Source organism: Taeniopygia guttata, chromosome 5 (genome assembly GCF_048771995.1).
Source record: "Taeniopygia guttata chromosome 5, bTaeGut7.mat, whole genome shotgun sequence".
Classification (NCBI taxonomy): domain Eukaryota; kingdom Metazoa; phylum Chordata; class Aves; order Passeriformes; family Estrildidae; genus Taeniopygia; species Taeniopygia guttata.
In genome coordinates this window covers 38,806,126-38,829,663 of record NC_133030.1, presented here as the reverse complement: position 1 = coordinate 38,829,663, position 23,538 = coordinate 38,806,126, and the positions used below count along the sequence as shown (strand labels likewise).

At 35.4% G+C, this 23,538-nt stretch overlaps 1 protein-coding gene across 6 annotated transcripts in view; it reads right to left on the bottom strand.

The window, feature by feature from the left end:
- The window catches only part of AKAP6 (A-kinase anchoring protein 6), a 258,501-nt gene that overhangs the window by 20,076 nt on the left and 214,887 nt on the right, over positions 1–23,538 (bottom strand). For all 6 annotated transcript variants that reach the window (XM_030274631.4, XM_030274630.4, XM_030274629.4 and 3 more), the window contains one exon: positions 10,913–11,128. In XM_030274631.4, the coding sequence (XP_030130491.4) occupies positions 10,913–11,128 (216 nt within the window). The remainder of the gene's footprint in view (positions 1–10,912; positions 11,129–23,538) is intronic.

Here is a 23,538-nt window from a genome sequence, read left to right as displayed (position 1 = left end):
GTGGGAGTTCATCCATGCAAAGTCTCAGATTTTGACCCAAATGGCTTCTTTACAGTTAAGACTAGCAAATATCCAGAAAAACCAGGGAATTTCTGGAACATCATATTAATGCCAAATCAATTGCATTCCAGATTTAGATGCTCACAAACAAATTTGTACCAACAAAGCAAAGTGGCATAATAAAATCACCATTGTTTTCTATAGTAAAAATGTGGTGGACCTCAGATTCAGGAAGAAATGATGCTGTCTGGTTCCAGGTCAGAAGGCTGAAGGATAGCTTTATTAAAGCTGTACTATATTACATTAATATACTATTTAAGAGATACTATACTATTTTATATACCTACTTCTTACTACTTACCTATCTAACAAACTCGTGACTCTGCTGAGAGTCTGAGACTCAGTTGGATCCGATTGGTCATTGAACCCAAACAACCTTCACCAGAATACCAATCAAGCAATCACTTCAGGTAAACAATCTCCATACCACATTCCACATGAGGAAAACAAAGGAGCAAAGATAAAGATTGTTTTATCTTCTCTCCGTGTTTCTCCAAGAAATCCTGAGAGACAGAATTATGTCTCTCTGTCCAGAGAATGTGAATGTCACAGCTTTCTCTTAGCTTTCTCTAGTTAAGAGGTCAGCATATTGTTAATAATAGTTTTAATTTAGTATCATTTACATCGGAACTGGTACTCCTCTACCAGTGTACTCTCAGTTAAACCAGAACATCTCAGTGGATGCTATGAGACTCAGTAGATGCAATAGCCACCAGCAGGCACATCAGGACACCGAAATCATGGCTTTTTAAAGAACTTTGTTTCAGCAGAAATGAGGGTTTCTGAAAAAACTTTGAAGAGTGAGAATCACCATAGAAACATAGACAGATATAAGGTACAAAAGAGCAGGACATAAGCTCTTGGGAACCTGACCTTAGGAGAAACCTAGGAAAAAAGTTTTCTCATGAAGAGCTCGAGTAGAGAGACTTGAATTTCTAAATAAAAAATTCTTCCAGTATACTGGAAAGGGAGACTTTATCTATTATTTATGAATAACAGGACTGCATGAAAAATACCCATCCCTATCATCAGTTTCTTCTTCTGAATCAGTTGAGAGACCACCAAATTCACATTATCAATGAGAATGGACTCCCTGTCTCCCTTATTTAAATTTTCAATGCAATTTCTCTGCAATTTCAGTTCTGGTATTTCCTGAAGCAATTGATTCACCATCTGTAAATTTTAGATATCAGCTTGAGGGGAGACAATAAGCAAGTATTGTTAAGTTAAAGTCTAGAAGAATACTGCATATTACAAGTACTTGCACAGTCTGCCCACCTATGGATTTCCAAGTGCTAAGTTAAACACCACAGTTGTCAGTAAGTGGCAGGGAGTTCTGGCAATGAATCAAAATTACAATGGTAAGCACTTTGAGGCTACAACAGCACAATTGCTCCTTACCATTACACAGACTATGTCTAAGAAAAGCTGCTCTTCAAATGCTGCGATATAGAAACACTGGCCTAATCTCCAAATATAAGCAGTTCCTAGGTAGGCAAAGCTCTTTCACTAAGATCATCTCATCTTTGAACTTCCAGATTATTTTCTTTTCTCCTTCTCTGGTAAGTGATGTTTATACCTCTCTTTATACACAATAGATGTCAACACAGCTCTGGAGCAGGCTGGAAAAAATGGATTGGAATTTCCAGTCTAAGCTAGTACATTGAATAGGTCCTGTGCAGTGTCTCAAGTGCACAGTTTGGTTTGGTCACTTGCAAAATGATTTAATATAAGCATACTTTGTAGAAATTCACTTGGAAGAAGCCAAAGTAGTGGACAACTATATCTTGCTATTGTAAGGGGTTTATACATGTCTGCCTTAGTCTGACAGAGTAAAAAATTACAATAGGGAGTAACTCACTGTTACAAAATCACTATGTTGCCATTATTCAACTTCCGTCTCTTACAGTTGAGTTTATTTTAAGTGTTACATAGCTTAAACTTGGGCTCAAATCAAAACATAAGTTGAAGATTTCAGTCTCTCCACAATGACTATTTTCAGTGCTGGTGAGGCCCAAAAGTCCAATGAATACTAAGAGTTTACAAAGCAATAACTGAAGGGTACAGGGCTATTAGTATTAATGTTATCAGTAGAAGTGTTGTTAATATGCAGTATAGAGCTCTAAGTCTTTCAGCTGCAGCTGCTCAGGTTTTTACTGAAGCAGTATGTTTGACAGGTACTTTTTATGTAGTGCTTAGGAATTTTGGAACAGTTGATGGTATTTTGTTTCACATTTAAACAATATTCCACCCCGTTTAAAAATCAAAATGGAATTTTAGAATAAAGTGTCTTTCTGAATTGTTCAGTAAACCAGTAAACCTGCTGAATGAGCTGTGACTCCATAAAGTTTAGGAAGTCATTTATTATGTTTGTAGATCAGACACTGCATTTATTCACAAAGTGAATCTCTCAAACTTAGCTTTCATTAGAGCTGCGGGGAGGCCCAGTCCTTCTCACTTTGCTTGAGAAGGTGAAGCTCAAGAAGATAATTAACAATGAAACAATGAGGAGGCTTGCTGGGTAACCACTAGTGTGAAAACAGTTACTCCTCACAAAGGAGGGGAAATTAGCTGGCTGGATAAAAAGGGAAGTGTCAGACAAGACTGAAAGGATTGCAAGTGTAAGTAGATAGCTCTCGCATCATTAATGCAATTTTTTAACATTTAAACATCACTGGTTTCTAAATTTAAATGCACTTATCTGCTATGTGTTAGGAGTATTAATATGCCATTTAAAAATAATTTTTCTTAAACTTTCCATTTTCACATTTCACACTTTTAGTCATCCTTCCCACACATGAAAAAAGTCACTGCCTCTAAGTATTGTATTCTTGTTTACAAAGTCGATGTAAACAGAGTGTTCTGAAAAGATTCTGTTTTCTCATTGTATTTTACAAACTCATTAGTTTACATTAATACAGATATTTTTTATGAACAGAGTTTCTTTTGATTATACTGTTTCACAGAGTAAAGACTTATGATATATCTTTCCTTTCAAAACTTCCTTTGACTTGAACAGTTTTCCCTGCAGCAGCCACATTTTTGGCAGAAATTCAGTTGTATGCTATGCCAAAAGACATAGAATAAACAAACACTGTTTAATGCAGCTGGCTAGGTAATTTACATGTTACTGCACACACCAAACACAAAGACCTGGATATGGATTACAGCTACAACAATGACACAAGCATCTTATATATAAGGAGAAATGAAACTCGGATCATCACTGCTCATTATTTACATTTTATTATTTAATGTGTATTATAGTATTACTATAGTACCTCTGGTATAAATGTATGTGCATATTTAAATACTAAGTAGATGTATTTGTTATAATTTGTGTATGTTTTATAGAAAAACTATGCTAGAAATGTCTTGGTAAACTATTAAGTGGGTACATTTTTGAAAATTTTCTTCTGGTGAAAGCACACTACCTAAATGGCCACATTACAGCTTTTGGAAATAGCAAAAACCCCTCCAAATAAAATAAAAACTCTAGACATTTTGTTTAACTTCTTCACTGTACATATAGCATAGGCCTCCAAATCTACAAGTTCATGTGCTTTCAAACAGCAACAGTCATTTTAGGTGAGATCAACAGTCCATTCAGCTGAGTCCATATCCTGCAGTGGTTGGTAATGAATGTTTATGGAAAAGTTAGAAAACCCTCAAACACATAGAAGGGTATAGAAGTTGCCCTCCCAAATTTGAGAAGACAGCCTGTGGGGACTTTCAGAGTTGGAACTTAATAAGCATTAATTGATGTCCTCTCCATTGATTTGTCTGATTACTTAGTGAAGCCATTTGTATTTTTGCTATCCTCCACATCCTGTAGGAACAAATTTCATTTTTATTATTCACACCATGAAAATAGAATTCCCTTTTGATAGTTTTAAATCTCCTGCCTGATAATTTTATTGGGTACCTTTTCCTATCTGTATTAAGAAAAAAGAGTAAATAATTGTACCTTAGTTATTTTAATTTCTTTTTAAAATAGTTTTTAATTATATTCCTGTGTGCTTAGCACTGATGCAGCTCCTAGAATATCCTTTAACAGTGAACAATGAGATATTGACTATGCATATACTTCCTGAAGATCCTGCAAATATATTTCCATAGTGGCATAAGTATTGTGGCCCTATCATCCAATATGGAAGACCCTTGTAAGATGAAAAAACTGCAGTGCAAATTGTCAGAAAATAAGGTTTCTTCTTTTTCTAAAAACTTTTTTATTTGAGAACTCTTGGAAAAAAACATCTGAAGATTAGCCTCAATTACACTCATATACTGTTCCTTGCAAAACTGCATTCATAAGATTTGCAGAGAATAAGTCATGAAGTTAACTAAAAAAATCACAAGTTTGTCACTTTCATATTTCCCTTAACTGTAATTTTTAAAACAATCCTGGACTGAGTCATAGACTTACAATTAGTGGATATTAGGTATCTAAATAAAACACTGACTTCATCCTGTAATTTGAACACAACGCATTGCAATGAGAGTCAGTGTCTGCTGAGCACTATTAAATATCTGACCCCATACTTAAATGCCTAAATAGGAAGTGAATTCTTTTGAAGACCTCTGTCCTTGAAAATTAAAACCTAACCATTTTAGCTTTTATTTTTTAATGAGGTATTTTTGCTGTTTAAGTGGTGTCTGACAGTTCTCTCAGCATCGGTGTGATTTGGAAACAACATATTTCCAATTTCTGAATATTACTTATTTTCCCACTAAAATTGATTATTCCTGATAATTTGTCTGGTTTGGCTGGAGTTATGAGTTTGAACTTCCCATCATTTTACAAAGCTGTGGCAAAACATGACATCTGCCAGAGTGAGGGAAATGGTGGAATAATATAGCAGATTGGTGAAATGCAGGTAGTATTTCACCCTTGGATTGTTACCTTACACTTTTAGTTGTGACAGAAAGATTTGTAGTCTCTGAGGATGGAGTAGAGCCCTCTGTTGAAAGACTTAAATATATTTCTTTTTTTCTTTCTATTCACTCTAAAAACCTACCGTTGCAGGTGACCACTCAGGAGACTCTCTCAAGAATATAACACAACATTTATCTGAATTTTGACTAACGTTGACTGGGTCTGGAATTTTTTTGCTGTGATCTGCTCAACAACAAGGGTTTTCCCAGCTTTGTTTTATCAGATCATCCAGACTCTCTGCACTCATAACTATGGCTGGTTCTCAAGAAAATTACTAGAAACACAGAATTTCTTGCAAGAATGTGGGATGTATTGCCTATCTTCAATTAAGTTCAAGAAAAATCTAGACCTAGGATCAGCATCTGCGTAACTATATTTTAGATCCTATGGATAATTGTTTCATGTTACAAATCAGACACAATGCAACCCAGAAGCTCAAAAACTTACACACTTCAAATATGAGGGTGGTGCATCATATTTCAAACTCTAAAATCAAATATTCATTAACTTAAAAATTAAATATTTTAAGGAAGCACCAAAGTGAGCAAATGCATCTAATCAAGATGGTACTGTCATAGACTATATGAAAGATGTCCAATACAAAACCAAAAACATAAGTCATTAAATAATTTGTAATGGCTAGATCATGTAAGAGGTGTTAAGCACTTTACAAGATGTAGTGTGCCCTTCTCATCCAATTAAGTTAATCATCTCTCAGTACTTTTCTGTGCTAGACACTCCTGATGAAATTCTTATGTAAGATTTTGAGCTAGGACTCACAAAATGATGGCTTGTGATTAAATAAGAAACTTTTAGAATCCAAGTATTTTTTAGTGAACCTATCTAGCAAATAACTGAACAATGACAGAGTCATTTTTTGCCTCTGAAACAAGGAGGTTTGTTTGTCTTTTTTAAGCTTAGAACAAGTGTCATTCTATGGGTTGAAAAAATATTGCATCAGTGAAGTAAATGTAGAGAAGTGGAGACACCATGCCTACCATTATGAAAAACTGTTTACTTTCCCAGAAAGCATCACATAAACAGATAAATAGAGTAAGAGAATAAAGATACCAAATCAGAAGCAATACTTTAACAATTTGTTTTTCCAAATGCATTATAAAGAAGGAAACCAGGAGGTTGTCGGGTAAAAATCCTGAAAAACCATTTAAGCGGGCTCTTTACTGCCTAAGAAACAATCTTGTAGAAAGAAGTGCCTTTCTTTTTCACTCTTTTTCTTTTTTTTTTCAAGTGAGCTGTCTCACCATTGCAGATTTTCCCAAGTCCTTGCAACTCTAATTAAAATGTGGTAATTGGTTATGTTACCTCAATTACCATGATGCATGGACATTGATACAAAGCGACACCAATTGAATCCCTTGGGTGTTATACCCCAAGGCCATCCCATTTATTGTGGCCTTATTATTTTCAATTATGTGGTTGGTTGTACAGCATACTTTCAAGCCAATACAGATGAAGGTTCCACTGGACTTTCAGTGTAATGTACACACAAGATGACAGAAGAAGAGAAATATTTTTTTTTTTCATGAGGTGTAGTAGTGAACTTGGTGATCAGACAAATTAATATTTCAGATATTTTCAGGACAATGTGAGAATTAGGGCACCTTAACCCAAATCACCTTAGCTCAAAATCTCCATTTTAAATGCATGAGTAATACTGTCCCTTCAATAATTAGCCTTCCCCGTTGAATAAGAAAAGAGATTGTCTGCTCCATAAAACAGGTATGTTTCTCATTCAATGAATGAGCATTCTGGATAAAAAGCAGCTTCTCCACTCACCAAAAAGGGAGGAATTGCAGCTAAAGTAAAATCCATTAGAAACCACAGGGTTTTTTCCTCTTTCTCCCTGTCCCAAAAAAGTGAATTTCCATGGTCATCTCATTGTAGCTTTCTATACAGAGACATACCTGATCTGGACAAGACATGCACGAATTGGAATCCTCTGTAGCAGCTGAAATAATCCATTGAGGTTAAACACATAATTTGCCATGGGTATACCACTGTCTGAGCAAAAAAGTTTTAAAAAAGTTGCAGAAAACAATGTACGTATTCACATTTTGACTTAATTTATGGGCATGACTATGACTGAATCTGTCCCAAAACCATTTTTTAATTTTTCAGTCTATATCTTCTAAAGGAAAGTGCATAGTGAGTTAAAGCTTCTCCAGCTGTTGAGTAGGAATTTTAGATGGCAATTTTGAGTTTAGTTAAATGAAGATTGTTGCTATTGCTATTGCAATTGCCAGGCAGTATTCTTTTTCCTTTAAGACGATTGCTAGCAGGGTCTTGTTAGACAAGCTATAAGGCATCTGTATAATCCTGAAGTTAAAATTAAGGTGATATATAACATTATATCAGCAAAATATGGAATGATAAATCTGGATGAAAAAAATTTACTAGGAAAAAAAACAAATCAAAACAAAACAAAACAATAAAAAATTAAAAAACCAAACACAACATCAAAACAAACAGATGGGAGAGATAAAAACCTCTTTTGCTAAAACAAATTAGGACTGCTTCCAGTTTTCTGAGTTTTTTTCATTTTATGAATACCTCATTCTATATAGCTAGATTGACCTACTGAATCTAATCCTATTTCATATTTATGGAGCTTTTTCTTTTTAATCTTATTGATAATTTCACATTCTACATAGAACTTTTTGTTTATGAACTTTTACCTGACTGTAGGCGCATGAAGTACATGTCAATAACTTGCTATTTGTAAACTTATGGTGTCCACTATTGCAAAAGTTGAGCAAAACTAAAAACTGCTGAAGACCAGTCCAAAATGAATGAAGACAATTCAAAAGAAAGATAAAAGTTTTCTGTGGTTAATACAGCATACCTTTGTAATATTCTAAGTGGCCCAGATAAGTGACTGAATGTAAAAAGGGGCAGAAAGGGGACAAAGGAAAATCCCAGTACACAATTAGAAAACAGTAGAAGATGAAAGTGACTCTTGCACTGAGGCTATACAATCATCTGGGGTATCTTATTTACTGTCAGCAAGTCAGATGCCATGAATGAGTCAGACACCATCAGGCTATAAAAACATCTCATTTGTTTTCATAAATTACAGTATTTTGTGGGCAACCACAAAGACAGACTTGTTACCAAGGGATACAGTTTGTGTGCCAAGACTGGCACACCATCAAATACAGAGATATGGTAGCAGAAGAAATGGTTCTGGTACCTACCCAAGAAATACTGAGGAACTGAATGAAAAGGAAGGTTAGAACATGCCAACTCAGGCAAGGAAAGTCAAAGAAACATGAATCCTGCAGTCGCTGGAGCATATTTAAATGTTAAGAATATGGATAGTTTTATCAGGAAGAGAAACTTGTAGACACTGACATACTTAAAAGAAGCATTGTTATAAAGCAGCCTGAGATAAGAGGTTCCAAAACAAAGCAGTCCACAGTGAAAATTAGATGAGCATCATGAGCAGCCATCTAAATAGCTGCTGTTTCTTAGCAGAAATAATGATACACCCTTCAACCAGTGAAAGTCATGTCAGCCCAGCAAATAACTCCAGATCACCTCAGGCAAAGTGGGAACAAAGCAGCGGGTACCTTGTGAAGTTCCAGGCCTCCAGATACCAAGTGAGATTCTGTACTCATATCCTCACCGTGCCTCAACTCCTGATAGATTACAATCCCAAACAGAAACACAAGACTCCACTCCTGCTGCAAGAGCAGCACCAAGCTCGAATTAGCTTGTAACAGTTTATTTAGAGCACCTGCTTCCATACAGCCACTGCTCACACACAAGAGAGGATAATATGCATTCATTATAGTAGCTTGGACCTCTGTCAGCACTCTCTAACATATCTCACAAATGCAATTTCTTTCTATTCCAAGTTAAATAGGAGATATATGTTTGCTAAAAAAAAAAACCAAACAAACCTGCTGATTTGTGGTACTTTACCTTTAAGATAACACAGTTGGAATGCAGTTCACTCACTCTTGGGCTGTTACAGACCCAACAATACGCAGCCTCTAACAAAAAAAAATCAGGATTTTGAGAGCTGTTTTTTGGTTTGGATGTTGCCTAAATACTGCACATAATTATTTTTGAAGCTCCAAAGTTCAGCTCTTCTTCTGCTGCTGGTAAGATCATTAAATATTTTGTGTAGCACTAACCAAATTTATTAGAGCTATTGCTGCAACACATTAGTAATATGACAAAAATATTCCTAAGATGGAACTATCACAAAAATATAACCAGCGTTTCTCAAGAAAAAACCTCTGCTACTATATTTTCTTTCTTTATAAATATTTTCTATTCCTCAGCCTTATGTTTATCTTCTAACCCATTCACTTGCCCAGCCTATTTCATTGATGAATTCTTTTACTTCTGTTCTCATTTTTTGCTCTCCCAGACTCATTACTGTCAAAACTCTCTGCAACTGTTGAGATGGCATTAGTCTTTCACTTCTTAACTTTCCTCTCAATTAAATGTATTGTTTCAAACTCCTACCTACAATTTCCATAAAGCTTCTTTCTGGATCCTCATTAATTCTGGTTCTTCCTTTAATTCCACCGAAATTTCTGTAATATTTTCTCACAGTCTCAATTGTCTTCACTTTTTATATGGCCAGTTGACTAATCCCATGCTTACAAAACCAACACTAACACTACCTCTGCTTTTCAGGGATGAGTTCTTTCCATGCTGCCTCATACAGAGACCATTTTGACTTGTCCTAACCATCTGTTCAAACCTCTTCCTTCATCAAGTCCCATTTCTATATCAATACCTAAAGAAAAAGAGCCAATAAAACAAACTAGCAGAGGAGTATTCCTATGTTCCAAGTTTTGAAAAAGGCAGACAAGCAACATTATTGTCACCTTCACCAGTTCACTTGTCCATAGCATCCTTCTCACTAACTCACCATTTCTTGGACTGTTTAGACTAATAGCATTTTCACTCAGGCAGGAATTGCTACAGATTCTAAACATGCCTAATGTATACGGTATGACCCTACTGAACCAGAGAAAAGAAACTTAAAAAAAAAGAAGTCAAATGTAGTATTTCACTGTTAGTCAGATAATTGCTAAGAAGGATGTGTCTAGATTTTTTTCCTTTGCTTTGCTTGCTATAAACCTAAAAAACTATATGACTTATTCCCAAATCTCACCAAGACTCTTCAGTATATCAACTACATAGGAGCTACATATATTGCTGTCAGTGTAGCTGCAGTATACAGACTTCAGCAGTGTGATAGTTGCACAAAACATGCTGAGCCAATTCATCCGTTACAGTCAATGGTGTTACAGTAGGGATTATTTTATTCCCTCTGCTTTTTAATATAGTTTTATGCTGTAGAAAACCAATCTAATTCATGCCACTTAATGGATGGTTTAAGCAGAGTGCTATTTTGCCTCTTAGGAATCATTTCCTTGAGATAAAAGCAAATTACTACATTTTACTTATATTCAAATAACAGAGGATTGTATATTAATCACATATCCATGGCATTCTATGTGAAATACATATCTACTGCTGGGATGCTGATTAAAACCAGTCTTAGTTACACAGGAAATTCTTTTTCTAAAATACACTTACAATCAGTGAAATATGTCTCTGGGCCCAGTTCTGATAGTAGTGAACAACTTAGCACTAGGAGAGGATTGGTTTTTTTACTGGGTGGGATCAGATATGATGAGACTAAATATCCAGAAAGTACAATATGTATGTGTGATTTTATATTATTAAACAATGTTGTCCATACAATACTGTGTGAAAAAACTGAAGATTCACTTGTAGACAGTAAAGACTAAGAATAGCATCTTTGTCAGAAAAAAACACTCAGAGATGGGTATGTTTTTCTTGTGCTGAAAAGTGTTTCTTGTGAAGAATGAAATCACACAAGACCTTTTTAAAGCAAGCATCACTCACCGAGTCTTTTTCCGATCGCTTCTGTAGCCTGGTTTGCCAGTGGACAGCTTGCATGACAATGGCTTCCCACCTTCTCTCAAGGTTCACAATTATCAACTGCATGGACTGGTGATCTGCATTTAGGTTGCAGGTCTCCTGATCATCCAGGAGGTGCTGGCATAATCGCAGCACAGAGGCTACCCCACGGCGCCTCTGCTTGATCTCAGAGCATAGAGACTGAAGGACAGACAAACAACAGATGTCAGCATGGAATAATTTGCAAACTAAAACATTAAATTTTATCTGGTATTTAGTGGTGCCCAATCACTGTCTTGCAATATTTTTTCCAGGTCTTCCATAAATTCCTGTGCTTCTGTCAAAGCTTAGTGTTTTATTTTCAGATAAATACAGTTCTAACCTTAATAGCACAGACAGACTAACACTACGTTCAGTCTTATTCAAACAAATGCCATACATAGCTAACTGTCCCTATAATGCTGAAAGTTTTATGGTGTAGACTCGTTTATTCTTCCTTTCCTTTTCATTCAACTGGGCCACATCTGAAATTAGTTACCCTGACAGTAATCAGCTTCAGAAATTCTACAGAAAATAAGAGGGAAAAATTGTAGTCATGCAATGAGAATTTGTATATTTTTAGAAAAAACAATAGAAATTATGGATTTTATGTGCCCTGTCACAGGAGAAACATTACAGAAGGAGAAAATTCAGTATAAAATTGTTTACAGATGTTTTTTGTTATCATAAAATATTTTCAGGGTAGTTCCATATTCAAGTAAATGTAGGAAAACTGTGACAATTGTATCATCCCTGAAAAGGAGTTATTCACTGCGTTTATTTCATATACTGATTCAGTCTGACGTAAACTGGACGATGGGAGACAATTGCTAAGCCCTAATATCCTGGCTTGATGGGAGCCAGGATATGTTGGTTCTCCACAAACCCCTAAGAAACTGTGCTGAGAATCTTGTTGAGAAGCAGAATAAATAATGTATCCTACATGCCAGAACTAGAGTGAGGTCTACCACCTGGAAGCAGTTAATGGCATGAGGTGCTTCCAAGCATGATTTTATCCATGATTATACTCTACTGTCACTGACCAGCAAACCAGGATTTTTTTAACTCAGAACAAATTTTAATAATAGCATCTATGAAGGTGGGGTACAGAAGGCAGAAATTCACATGAGGATGACTGCTTCAGCCCAGGTTCTGAGATCCTTTACTTTTATAACATTGCACAGCTCAAGTACTCAATAATTATTATATGGCTGTGCTACTCCTGAATTTAACAGGACTGTGCTCTACACATGGGAGCTTTCCAGATAATTTAAATTGTAACTTGCTAACATCTGTTTCCCTCTGTGGGACACCACAGATGAAAGTCCATGACTCCATGAGAAAATTTGAACTATCACCTTTTTTGAAGACAGGGTGTTTGCCTCTAAACATCCAATTCATAATAAGAAGGAAGCAAAAAAAAAGCCACTACATCTTTCAAAGCTGTTCAGAAGTGTTAACTGATAAAAAACCAAGATCATCTTTCTTAATTTTATTAGCAAAACAAAAACATTCTATAGAAAAGTGAATTCCAGTTCCAGATTTTGTCACTGTTTCTTTAAAAATTGAAATTTATAATTAGAAATGTCATAACTCAAAGGAGTATTTTGCTGCTGTTCTTGATCAATAATATTAAGCTGAAAGTGTAAACCAAAAGGTTGCTATATACATCTAAAAACATGTATCTTTTCTTTGCATAGGGATAGTGTGCAGAAGATGGATTTATTTTAAACCCTTCAAGAGAAATAATGATTAAACTCACAAACATAGCTGAATTACTAATCTACTTTCACTAGCACAATTGGGCCATCCTAACAGATTGCTTATTAATCAACAAGGGTAAACAAGGCAATGCAATCTCATTTAAAGCTGAAGTTTTAATGCCTAAAAGTATTTGTGTTCAAAATGTTATTCCCGATAAGCCTTCATTAGAAGACATCTTAAAATGATTAAGTACATTTCATTGTAAAGTACACTTAGTATAGTAGCAGGTGGACATTTCATACAGATGTTCCACTTATTGATATAATGCATTCTATAGCTATTTAAATTACCCTAACTCTATAATAGCTAGAATTCTATTACTTCTGTAATGAGAGAACCCTGTACCTTTAATATTTCTGAATTTTAAATAAGGTGAATGACAAATTCCCAAACCACTATTTATGGCAAAATATGACCAGGAATTTTATTATTCAATTTATACCAGAGCTGCATTTTCACTCGCGTTTCCTGAACTTGCCCTTATTTATTTTCCTAGAGTTCATTACTAGTTTCCTTCGTGGTTCTTGATGTAACCACCATGTCTGACACATTTCCTTTCTGATGCTGTTCATTAGCTTAATGTCAGATCAGGAAAAATACCAGCCAACCAAATGGGACCAAAAAGTCTATCTAAAGTCAGGGTTCTTATTTTACATTTTATAACAGCTAAGCAATTCAGGTTTTTTTGGAAGTGATGGTAAGTTATACACTGATCACAGCCAAATTTATGTAGGTCTGCATTAACTTCATAGAAGTCAATATAGCTCAGAATCTGGCCCCGTAGCATTAATTTACCTTGATCTATCTGATTAAGTCATCCCTTATAAATATTGGTCTTTTCTGATACAATGCCTTTTAACATGATGAGGTAAGGAGAATTGCATTCATAAGCCATTATAAGGAACTTTAAGTGAGGCCTTTACATTGTGTTATCTGAAAGCAGAGCTACAGCATCCAAGTCATTTCTAATTTATATCAATTTTACACCAGCATAATAACAGTAGCTTTACTGAAGCTATTTCTGATTTACATGGCTATGACAGTACAATTAGGCCTATGGCACTTTTGTTTCAATTTTATTACATGATATTATGGTTAATATTAAACAGGAGAAGAATGAAGTGCTTGTATCTAACAGTGTATTGAAATAGTTGGCTATAGACACAATACTTTAAAACCCAGAGAACTTAATCATGTAAAGACATCTTTAAGTCCTATATAATAGCACTAGCAATAATGACTTTAAGAAGTATTAGGATCTAGTGTTCAGTGTCCTAAAGGGACACAATAATTGCCTATAGCTCATGACATGATATATACACTGGTATTGTATATCCATCCAGGTTTTGCTATTGTTAAAATGGCATCCTTGTATAAAAACCTGTCAATACAGTAATTGCACATGCAAAGTATACTTCCAGATTGACAGTTACTTTAATTAATTATTTGCTTCTGCATTCCACATTGTGAATGTAGAAGCTATAATTCATGTTTGATAAAAGTAAATTAATTTAAAAAATTGATGAAAAAGGAAATATGATGAGGATCTCTCTTGAGCCTAGGGCCTTATGGTTTACAGCTGCTATAGTAAGCTCCTGGGCACTTGAAGGTTCAGAAAATTAGGATGTGATCTAACTGCACACTGAGTTGCATCACTTAGGCTCACTTAGTCTTCTGTGTGTGCAGAAGACTTGCTGAAGTGTATATTAAGAGATAAAACACTTAAAATTTTGTCCCCTCATACTATCATGTGTCCATTGAGCTGTGGTAAAAGTGAAAACAATCCAAATCTTTGCAAATGTGGGAGAAACATATTCACTTAAGCCATTTGCAGTGAGACTTAAATAAATGTATTTGACTTTTTTTGTTGCATGCTAAGAGTATACACAGTAACTGCAACTGCTGTGTATGAAGTTGACTTTGTGTCTGAGTCATTTGCTTCATAACAGATAGCCTGATATCATAGAGGTGTTAGTCATTAGAATGTTTTTATGGTCACGGTTTCCCAAACTGAGGATTCCTGTCCATGCTGCTAGAATCTTGGAAGGCTTTACTTCCCCCTGCCTACTCCTATTCTCAGTGCTTTGAAGTTATCACGCGCATAGCTGAAAAGGGCTACCTGAAACTACTTTCACAGCTTGTTAATACCATGACTTAAATCATCTGGAAAAGCCCCTGCTGAGTCAAATGACATCAAACACTCCTTCCAAGTCAAGGGCTCATGGCACTATCTAAGGGGATGGAAGTGGTCATGAACTGAACAGAAGGCATAGAAAGGTGGGAAGTCCAGGAATGTTATAGCTCCTCAAGCCCCAGTGAGGCTCCATCCCTCAGCCTTTCTGCAGCATATCAGCACCTGAGCTGTGCTGCACCATCTGCTCTGCATGACAGAAAGACCTGTATGGGAAGTAGCTTTCTCACACAAGGTGCAAGATGAGTAGGCCACTAAAACATGTTACATCAAGAATCTTGACCAGGTGTTTATATTAACTATTTAAGACTTTTGATGAATTTGGTAGGACTAATTATGCTTAAGAGTAGTTAAAAAGTCATTGTAAAACTAGTTGAGTTGCCTTAAATCCACATAATCTACACATTCATCACATAGATTATTGAGATGTTTTTATAGCCTCATTTATAACATATTGTTTGGAGAATTAATTTTTATAGAATCTGAAGTTTCTTGTTTTCACTCTACAACTAGACTAAATGTTCATGTAGAGATGGCCAGAGTTTTGAAAATAGCTGGACAATGACAACAGTAATTTAGAAAGATGGATTTTCTTTGTGCTTTCAGGTCCAGAAGAAATGCCAGGGTATACTGAGATAAGTACTTGTGCTGGGCTTCTGTGTATGCATGGGCAACACAGGCTGTTTTTAGGAACACAAAAGAAATTCAGCTGCTGATAAATGACCAGATCTAAGAGGAAGTGTCTGTCTAACCTTGGTCTGTTAAAGGCTTAGTCTTCCTCCTTATTGCATAATGTGGATATGTCAGGGAGGGAATGATACACTTCTGATTGCACCAGTTGTTCTTTGATGGGAGATGGATCTGTTGTTCTTTAGTACAACAATCACACACAGAAATTAAGGCAGGATCTGAGAATGGAAGTCATCCTTCTGTGAACACCAATCAAACCACACCTCTTAGAATTTATTTGCCTTCTTATGCTTGATTTTTGGCTAGGGCAGCATTAGCCCTTTAAAAAGTCATCATGTAAAATTTTTAAGTATCACAACTAACAGAAATAATACATCAATAAAAAGAAACAAGAAACAAGAAAACAGGAAGACAGGGAAAATAAAAGAGGAAATGATTGCAAAGACTGTATAAAATGTAGTTTTCAGTGTTATCTGTGAAATGGCAATGCCTGTTAGAACTTCTCAGGGTAATGCATACTTGCAGGACAGATGGTGAAAAGAAGAATTTTTGGTTCTGAATGGAAAAGAAAATCAACAATTTCTCAAAAATATTAATAGGGGAGTAATTCCTTAAAATAAAAAGCTAAATGACAAAGATAGAAAATGAATGATTACTTGTCATTGTTTAGAAAAATACTGCCAAACCTGTGTGCTTTTGCTGATTTCAAGGTTAAAGGAATATGCCACCCAATATGGAAAATCTACTCAGTTGCATACTGTGTGACTTAATCTATATTGAAGCTAAATATTCTATAAGTATGCAGTGAAGTGCAAAAAACAGCAATTGAAAAATGACATGATTAAATGGCACAACATGCAATCATTTGCTCTCAATTATATCAATGTATCTTCTTCATTTCAAGGACACAGGCAGAAATATTGTTTTTTAAATGCCTCTATTAAATTGGGCACCAATAATAAAATAGAAGAGAGCCCTAATAAGCTCATTTGCGTAACATATATCACACACCACAAAACTATTCTCTTCAAACGGGTTTGTTCATAGATCTGTCTCCCAGTTGTCACCAATCTTAGCTATATTAAAAGATTTTAAAGGCACAAAGCTTGCAGACCATTCAGCGAAAAACCTTTGTACTTAACCCTTGAGAGAAATGTAATGCTAATTATGGAAAAGTATTGATATAATATCTTCCCTGTCACATTTTATTATGATGACAGTCACAACAGAATCTAGGAATGACATTTTAGAAATATCATCTAATTGCAAGTCAGAAATACTGAATGACAGTTTAAAGTAGAATATCACTTCTTTCAAAATAGTGAACTGGTTCTTTTCATTTAAAAGCCCTACTTTTAATAGTATTATAACCACTAAATTGCTACACTGATCATATCTCTGTAACTCACTGCAAAGTGTTAGGATATTTCTCTTACAAGAGAACTGTGTCTCTTTCTAGACATATGAAAAATGACAATGAACTAGAAGGAAAAAAGACTTCATTTTTGCACTAGCTTTAGGAATGTACATAGAGGTTTGCATTCTACATATAAACAAGTATTTAATGAATTCTTTTCATTAGCTTTAAAAAGTTACATGAGTATCTGTATTTATTTGAATAAATAATTATTATTATATGTATTATTAACATAATTGATAATTTATATGCTGTTTTATTATTATTTTAATAATTAAATTAATTAACTAGGTAAATATATTTATATTAAGTAAAACATTTACTTTTAAATAACATTCCCATTTTCTCTAGAAGTAGAATATATACATTAAAAATAGTCACAATTCAGATTAGATGGTTCTGGACCCATTCCATAAAAGCTACTATTATATCTGTATGGCATTCTTTACCTTCTTTTTTCTATTCCTTATGCCTGTTTAAGTACTTCAAAATATTTGTTTGTAAGAATACCATTCAATGGTCTGTTATTTAGCTCATACTCCCATGTAACTGGTAATATGTAATATACTCTTCTTCATAAATTAAAAACACTATTAAAATTCCAGACGTATAAAACAATATGAAGATTAAGTTACTATAAAAGAAACTATAATAGCTTACAGATTGCTTGTATCATTACGAAAGTGCTGGTATCTATTACAGTGTCTCCCTGGAATAAAGAATGCACTTTTGGCAATAATCTTTTTTAAAAAAGTGCCCATTATTGTTGAGATGCTCCTATCTTAACTCTAAACTAGTCTGCAATTACAGGAAGATAACTTTTAAAAATAAAAGTAAAATGGTGTTGGATGAAAATGAATCTTCCCTACTGAAATAAAACACATCTTTTCCAAGCCTTATTTTTCTTGAGTTTCATACAGGGAATTAGATTCATTTTCAAAGTGAAGTATTTTAGAGCTGTATACTACACACTTTGAAGTTGGGGTGGTTAACTTGGTTCCAGGGAATAAGCCAAGTCACTCAGATAGAGGAGCCAGAGGGGATGGAATGATGATCCATTTATCTAGTCTAGCATAGTGTTTATAAATGCCTTTGGTTTGTGTCCTCTTCTTATTTCATTTGAGAAATTATCATTCCAGTGAGAAAGATTCAAAGGAGAAATATTGCAAGAAGTGCCACAGTTTTCCAGGGTTTCTTTTTTTGCCCCCAGAAAATGCTAAGAGAAAAGCAAGCTAATCATCAGATAGGTAGGATAAACATCAGTGTTGTGTTTGGCTTTTGTAGTGAATCCTGAGCTACACTGATCAAAAAAATATGTTTGCCTATACTGGACATTATAAATTTGAAATTTTTGTTAGATCACCACATTGAGTTGAGTTTCAAATGAAATGTGTAGCCATTCCAGACAGCCATTCCAGTAAACAAATTCAGGTACAGGTGGAAACTTTTTTTAAAATCATGTAAAGCATCATTTAGGTTCAACTTGAATTCCAGTCTTTGAAATTCACTTAGAATTACATCTTAAAAGAAATAAAGATTTTTCTCCACATAGATCACATATTAGATGCCAAGGAACGCCCTCCAATTGCCTAAAAACCATAGGTATGAATTTCAGGCATTTTTAGTGAAGAGTTAAAACTGTTGAAACTTTGTATTCCATATTGGAGCTATATAGGGCTTTAAAGGAAAAAGTTCCTTGCATGGGTGTACATCAATACCTCTGACTCCCAAGCTGAGGTTCAGATGTTAATATTATACTTACTCCCTTTCTTAATCTAGTTCCCTGATAGGTGGTAGACATGTATTTTTGCTGTCCTTGTGCAATGGGCCTGGTATACTCCAAAATATACTGAGAGCTTAGATCCTATTCTGAATTACAGAAAAACATGTCTTGCAGTGTATAGGTATTAACTTTTTATGGGAAAGCAGCAAACATAAAATTGATTAGACTATTCTTTTGGAGGCTTCAGAACAGGAAAGGGAAAATAAACACATGTACTAAGTAAGGAAAAAGATATTTCCTTTGGCTTTTTTTCTTATGTCAATGAAGTAAACTGCCTGGATACAAAAACACACAGGTTAAGCTGTGCCAGTGTAAACAGAGGAAAATAAATTGTAGTGTTTTCCTGTCTATCTGTATATGCACAGGGACAACAAATGGGTTTTTCCAGAAATGGTGTTAATCTTATTTCCAAAAAGCAGTGCATCCTCAGAATGGATATACATTCTTTTGCCTTACCTTAAGCATAAATATACAGACAGACCCACAGTTTATGGGTTCAGTTCAAGACAAAACTAAAAGTCCTCAACAAGAGAAGCTACTTAGAGCAGAATCAACCGGAGCCAGGCAGCACTGTGATAACGTAGGTTCACCCCTCTCAGATGTAGGGTAGCTACCTCAGTACCTAACTTGGTAAATAAGGCAAGTGATCACATTGACTAGGGAAGTAGTTGTCCCTCTCTATTCGTCACTGGTGAGGCTGCATCTCCAGTCCTATGTTCAGTTCTGATCTCCTCACTCCAAGAAAGACATTGGGGCACTAGAGCATGTCCTAAGAAGGGCAACAGAGCTGGTGAAAGGTCTGGAATGCAAATTATATGAGGAGTGGCTGAAGGAGCTGGAATTGTTCAGCCGGAAGGAAAGGGGGCTCAGAGTATCACTCTCTATGACTACCTGAAAGGAACTTGGTGCCATGGTTTAGTTGACATCGTGGTATTCAGCCAAAGCTTGGACTTGATGGCCTTGGAGGTCTTTTCCAAAATTTATGATTCTGTGATTCTATAAATATGTTAAGTTTTAAATGAATACTAACTTGCCTCTTGTACAAGTTAGATGGACTTGACTGCCATACACACTTTAGTCCCAGGACTACAAGAAGGCTTGAATCAGAAGGAAGGACAAAGCAGGTGATTTGGTCAAGATGAACTGTGAATGGCAGTCAAAAAGCTAAGGGTTATCAAAAACTAAATGTCTGGCTGCAGTTACTGTCTATGATGGTCTTAGAGACTCAGAGGTACTCATAATATTGTGAGTACCTCTTCAAGTGCCAGTTGGAGGCACATTACTATGTGCCTTCAATTTTTCCACTACCTGGACAATAAGACTGGGCGGAGAAGACTAGAGAGGATGAAAGCAAATGGGCCATGAAACAGGACTTCACTTCTTCCTTCACTAATGCTTAGAACATAATGAGGTTGCTCTTGTTGTGCCCAAAATATGAAAATAAACATCAGTGTGATAAAGGGAAAGATGGTTCCATAAGAATGACATTGCACCATCAGCCATTGACAAAATGCAGTGAAAATCCATCATATTAGGGCCAGGCCTTCTGTTTTATTCTGATACAAGGAAATGCAGCTCTTCCCTAAGAGAAGAGTAAAGGAGCCATCCTTCAAAGGACAGGAATCTATACACTATACCTTTCCCTCACTGATTTTATGTAGCAAGTATAATCTAAACCACTCTTCTGTCCCTAGAAATATGGTACCAGTCTACAAATCCCATCCCTGGCTGACATCTCATACTTGTGATACATAATTTACCTGTTAAGGACTGCAATAAACACTAAAGAATGTATATTGAGGACCTGTTCTTTTACACTCATATTCTTACTCATACTAAATTACATTTTACCGTTCAAACAATTCTACTATAATCAATAGATTTCCTGGCAGCATCAAATTATTTTCAGTGTAAGTAAAGGTACTAACACAGTCCATAGTAGTACTCCCTATTGGGACTATGTTGGGACTATGATCTTTTAACTTACATAAAAAGACAAAACTTGGGAAAACTGTCCAGTATGATCCACCAATTAAAGAAAAACCTCATTAGTAGAGTTTAATGGCTCCAGAGACACTATTCAATCAATAATCCACTAATATCAGATAGGTTTGCACCTCAAAATGCAATGCTATGCCTCCAAAGGGGCAGTTATAGACAATCAAAAAAATCATCTAATCACATGCAGTAGTACAAAGTGAGCCTTGATACAGTGCAGTGATTTTTTCTTAACTGTCTTATATTCCCAGTCCACACTGTACTTGTTTTAGTACACGTTACCAGTAACAAAGGTAAAGCTTTGAGGCCAACGAAAGTACCAACCCTCTGGGTAAATTAGTGCAAATCAGTCCTGGCTTATTTTTAGGGGAGATAATTCTTTCTTGTTTTCTTTTCTCATCTTCTGCTTTCTTCTCATTTTCCTTTTTCAGGTAAATAGTAACAGAAGAGAATGATTCTGGTTTTGCAGTAAATAGGTCTTCAAGACAACAGCAGAACAATAAGCAGTCTCATTTTCTAGGAGTTATTTGGATGGATCAAGAGAAAAAAAACCCCAATTATATCTTCAATCATTATGAAAATAATAAGTGATAGTACTGAGAATGTTCTCTCAAAAGAAACCATTTTTTTACTTCTACACATGTGAGTCTTCAAGAGGCCACGACTGAGAGGGAAAAACATAGCTCAAAGTCTGTAGGTTTCATTGATATGAAAGTCTTGGGAAAGGAGCCATAAACCCTTTGTCTCTATGAATTGCAAGCTTTACATTGTAATGGCTAGTTTGGAACAGTTTCTTCTGTAGGCCTGTGTCTTCTGTGTTGCTCAAATTGAGTGAGACCTCAAGTCTCTCACCCATGACAAGAGGATTAAAAATAGATCCTCCTAGTACAGTAAGAAAGACAAGGACAAGGGCTCAGTTGCCTCCTCCTCAGATCCCATTAACAAGATGGCTCAAATGAGCACCCTATTGTACATCCAGGAGAACTGAACGAGAAATCTGGGCTTAACCTTTCTGGAAAAGAAATAAACCTGTAACTAGTGTAGAAGAAACTCACAGATCATCCTAAGTTGGAATTGTAAATGTCTCATCCCCAAGTTGCTCTGTCCTAAAGATAGTCCTGATGATTTCTTGAGTGGGATTCATCTGAACTAATGGAAAACGTGAGCCTGAGCTAGTAATTTAGAAGCAGGTATGCTGAAGTACAGTACCTCTCCTCCATAGCGAAAATTTTCAATTTTTTTTTTTTGGATGCCTAAACCAGAATGGACTAATTTGCATCCCAAAAGTACTTTTCTCCCTTCCATAATAGAAAAGAAACTCAGAGAAGATCTCTTCCCTGTAGCAATTTTTTGGTTTTGGATGCCTAAACCAAAATGGATTAATATGCATCCCAAAAGTACCTTTCTCCCTTCCTATTACTAGAAAAGAAACTCAGAGATCTCTGCCCTGTAGCTGGTCTGTTTTAACATGCCTCTACCTATGCTGTTTGTGGGGCAATCATCTTGATGTATCAGAAAAAAGGCAGCAGTACATGTAATAGACCTAAGAAGTAAGCAAAATATTAATTTTTACCCTAAAAATAGCCCCTATTGTTATTCTCTGTCCACCAAAGCATTTAGCATCCAGAGCTCTTCTGTCTCTCCATATGTCCCATCAAAGGGAGCAATTGAGGGGGAAAAAAGGGTTTAGGCAACTAGAGATTCTTTAATATTAATTTTGATGTTTTGATTAATCAGAAAGTAAGTAACATTGTAAAAAAACCCAGAATTTATGGTTCGGGATTCACAGCCAAAATAAGATGATGGAATGACAGCTGTTATCTCAGCAGAGCATTTATTCTTAAACAGGAATTTGATGTCATATCAGTATTACCTTAAATAGGGAGAGTTTATTGAAACACAAAGTACTTATTTTTTCAGTAATAAGTATATTAAATCAAAATCTGAGGTACATGAAATATCTAAATGTTCTGTGTTTATATGTATTTGCATATATACAGAATATTGTGCTTTGATATTTCAGCAAATTAAATCAACTTAGAGATATAACCATGTATTGTATTAGGGCCAAAAATATGTATGTACAGCTGCTTTACTATAAAGATGCGACTTTCCATTTCAGTGGTCCGCAGAAGTGCTACTTTGGGATGGTGGGTCATGGAAATTCAGTCTGAATTCACTTCAAACCTTTGTAAGAGGCATTTGGTTACAGTCAACTTCAGAATCCTACCTGGGTTTATATGATTTACTACTGTATGCCTTTCTGTTTCCTAAAATTGAATCCAAACATAATTTGGGTAAACAATTCTTCAATCTGTGAAAAGTTTTAGGTCTCTAAAGTCACACTCCTTTTGAGAAATGTATTAAAACTGGTTTGTTTTTTTTTCATCATAGAGGTGTGAAAAGGATTAAGTCCAACTTGACTTCTTTTGGACTTAATGTGGCAGACTGTTTTGCATACAGTCTGTTGTATGTTGTGTATGTATGTACATGCATGTTGAATTACAGAATTTCAACAAGAATTACAGAATTTCAACATGCATGTATGTACATGCATGTTGAAATTCTGTAATTCTTTGATTTCAGCTCTGCCAGAATCATTCTAAAAACTGTAAAGGACGCAGAATGCAGTGGTGAAAGCAATACCTGCCACTGGTAGGAACAGCCAGCATTTTCTTTAATTTCTAAGTCTTCAAACCTTTATTCAGCATTCATAATTTTACTTCATT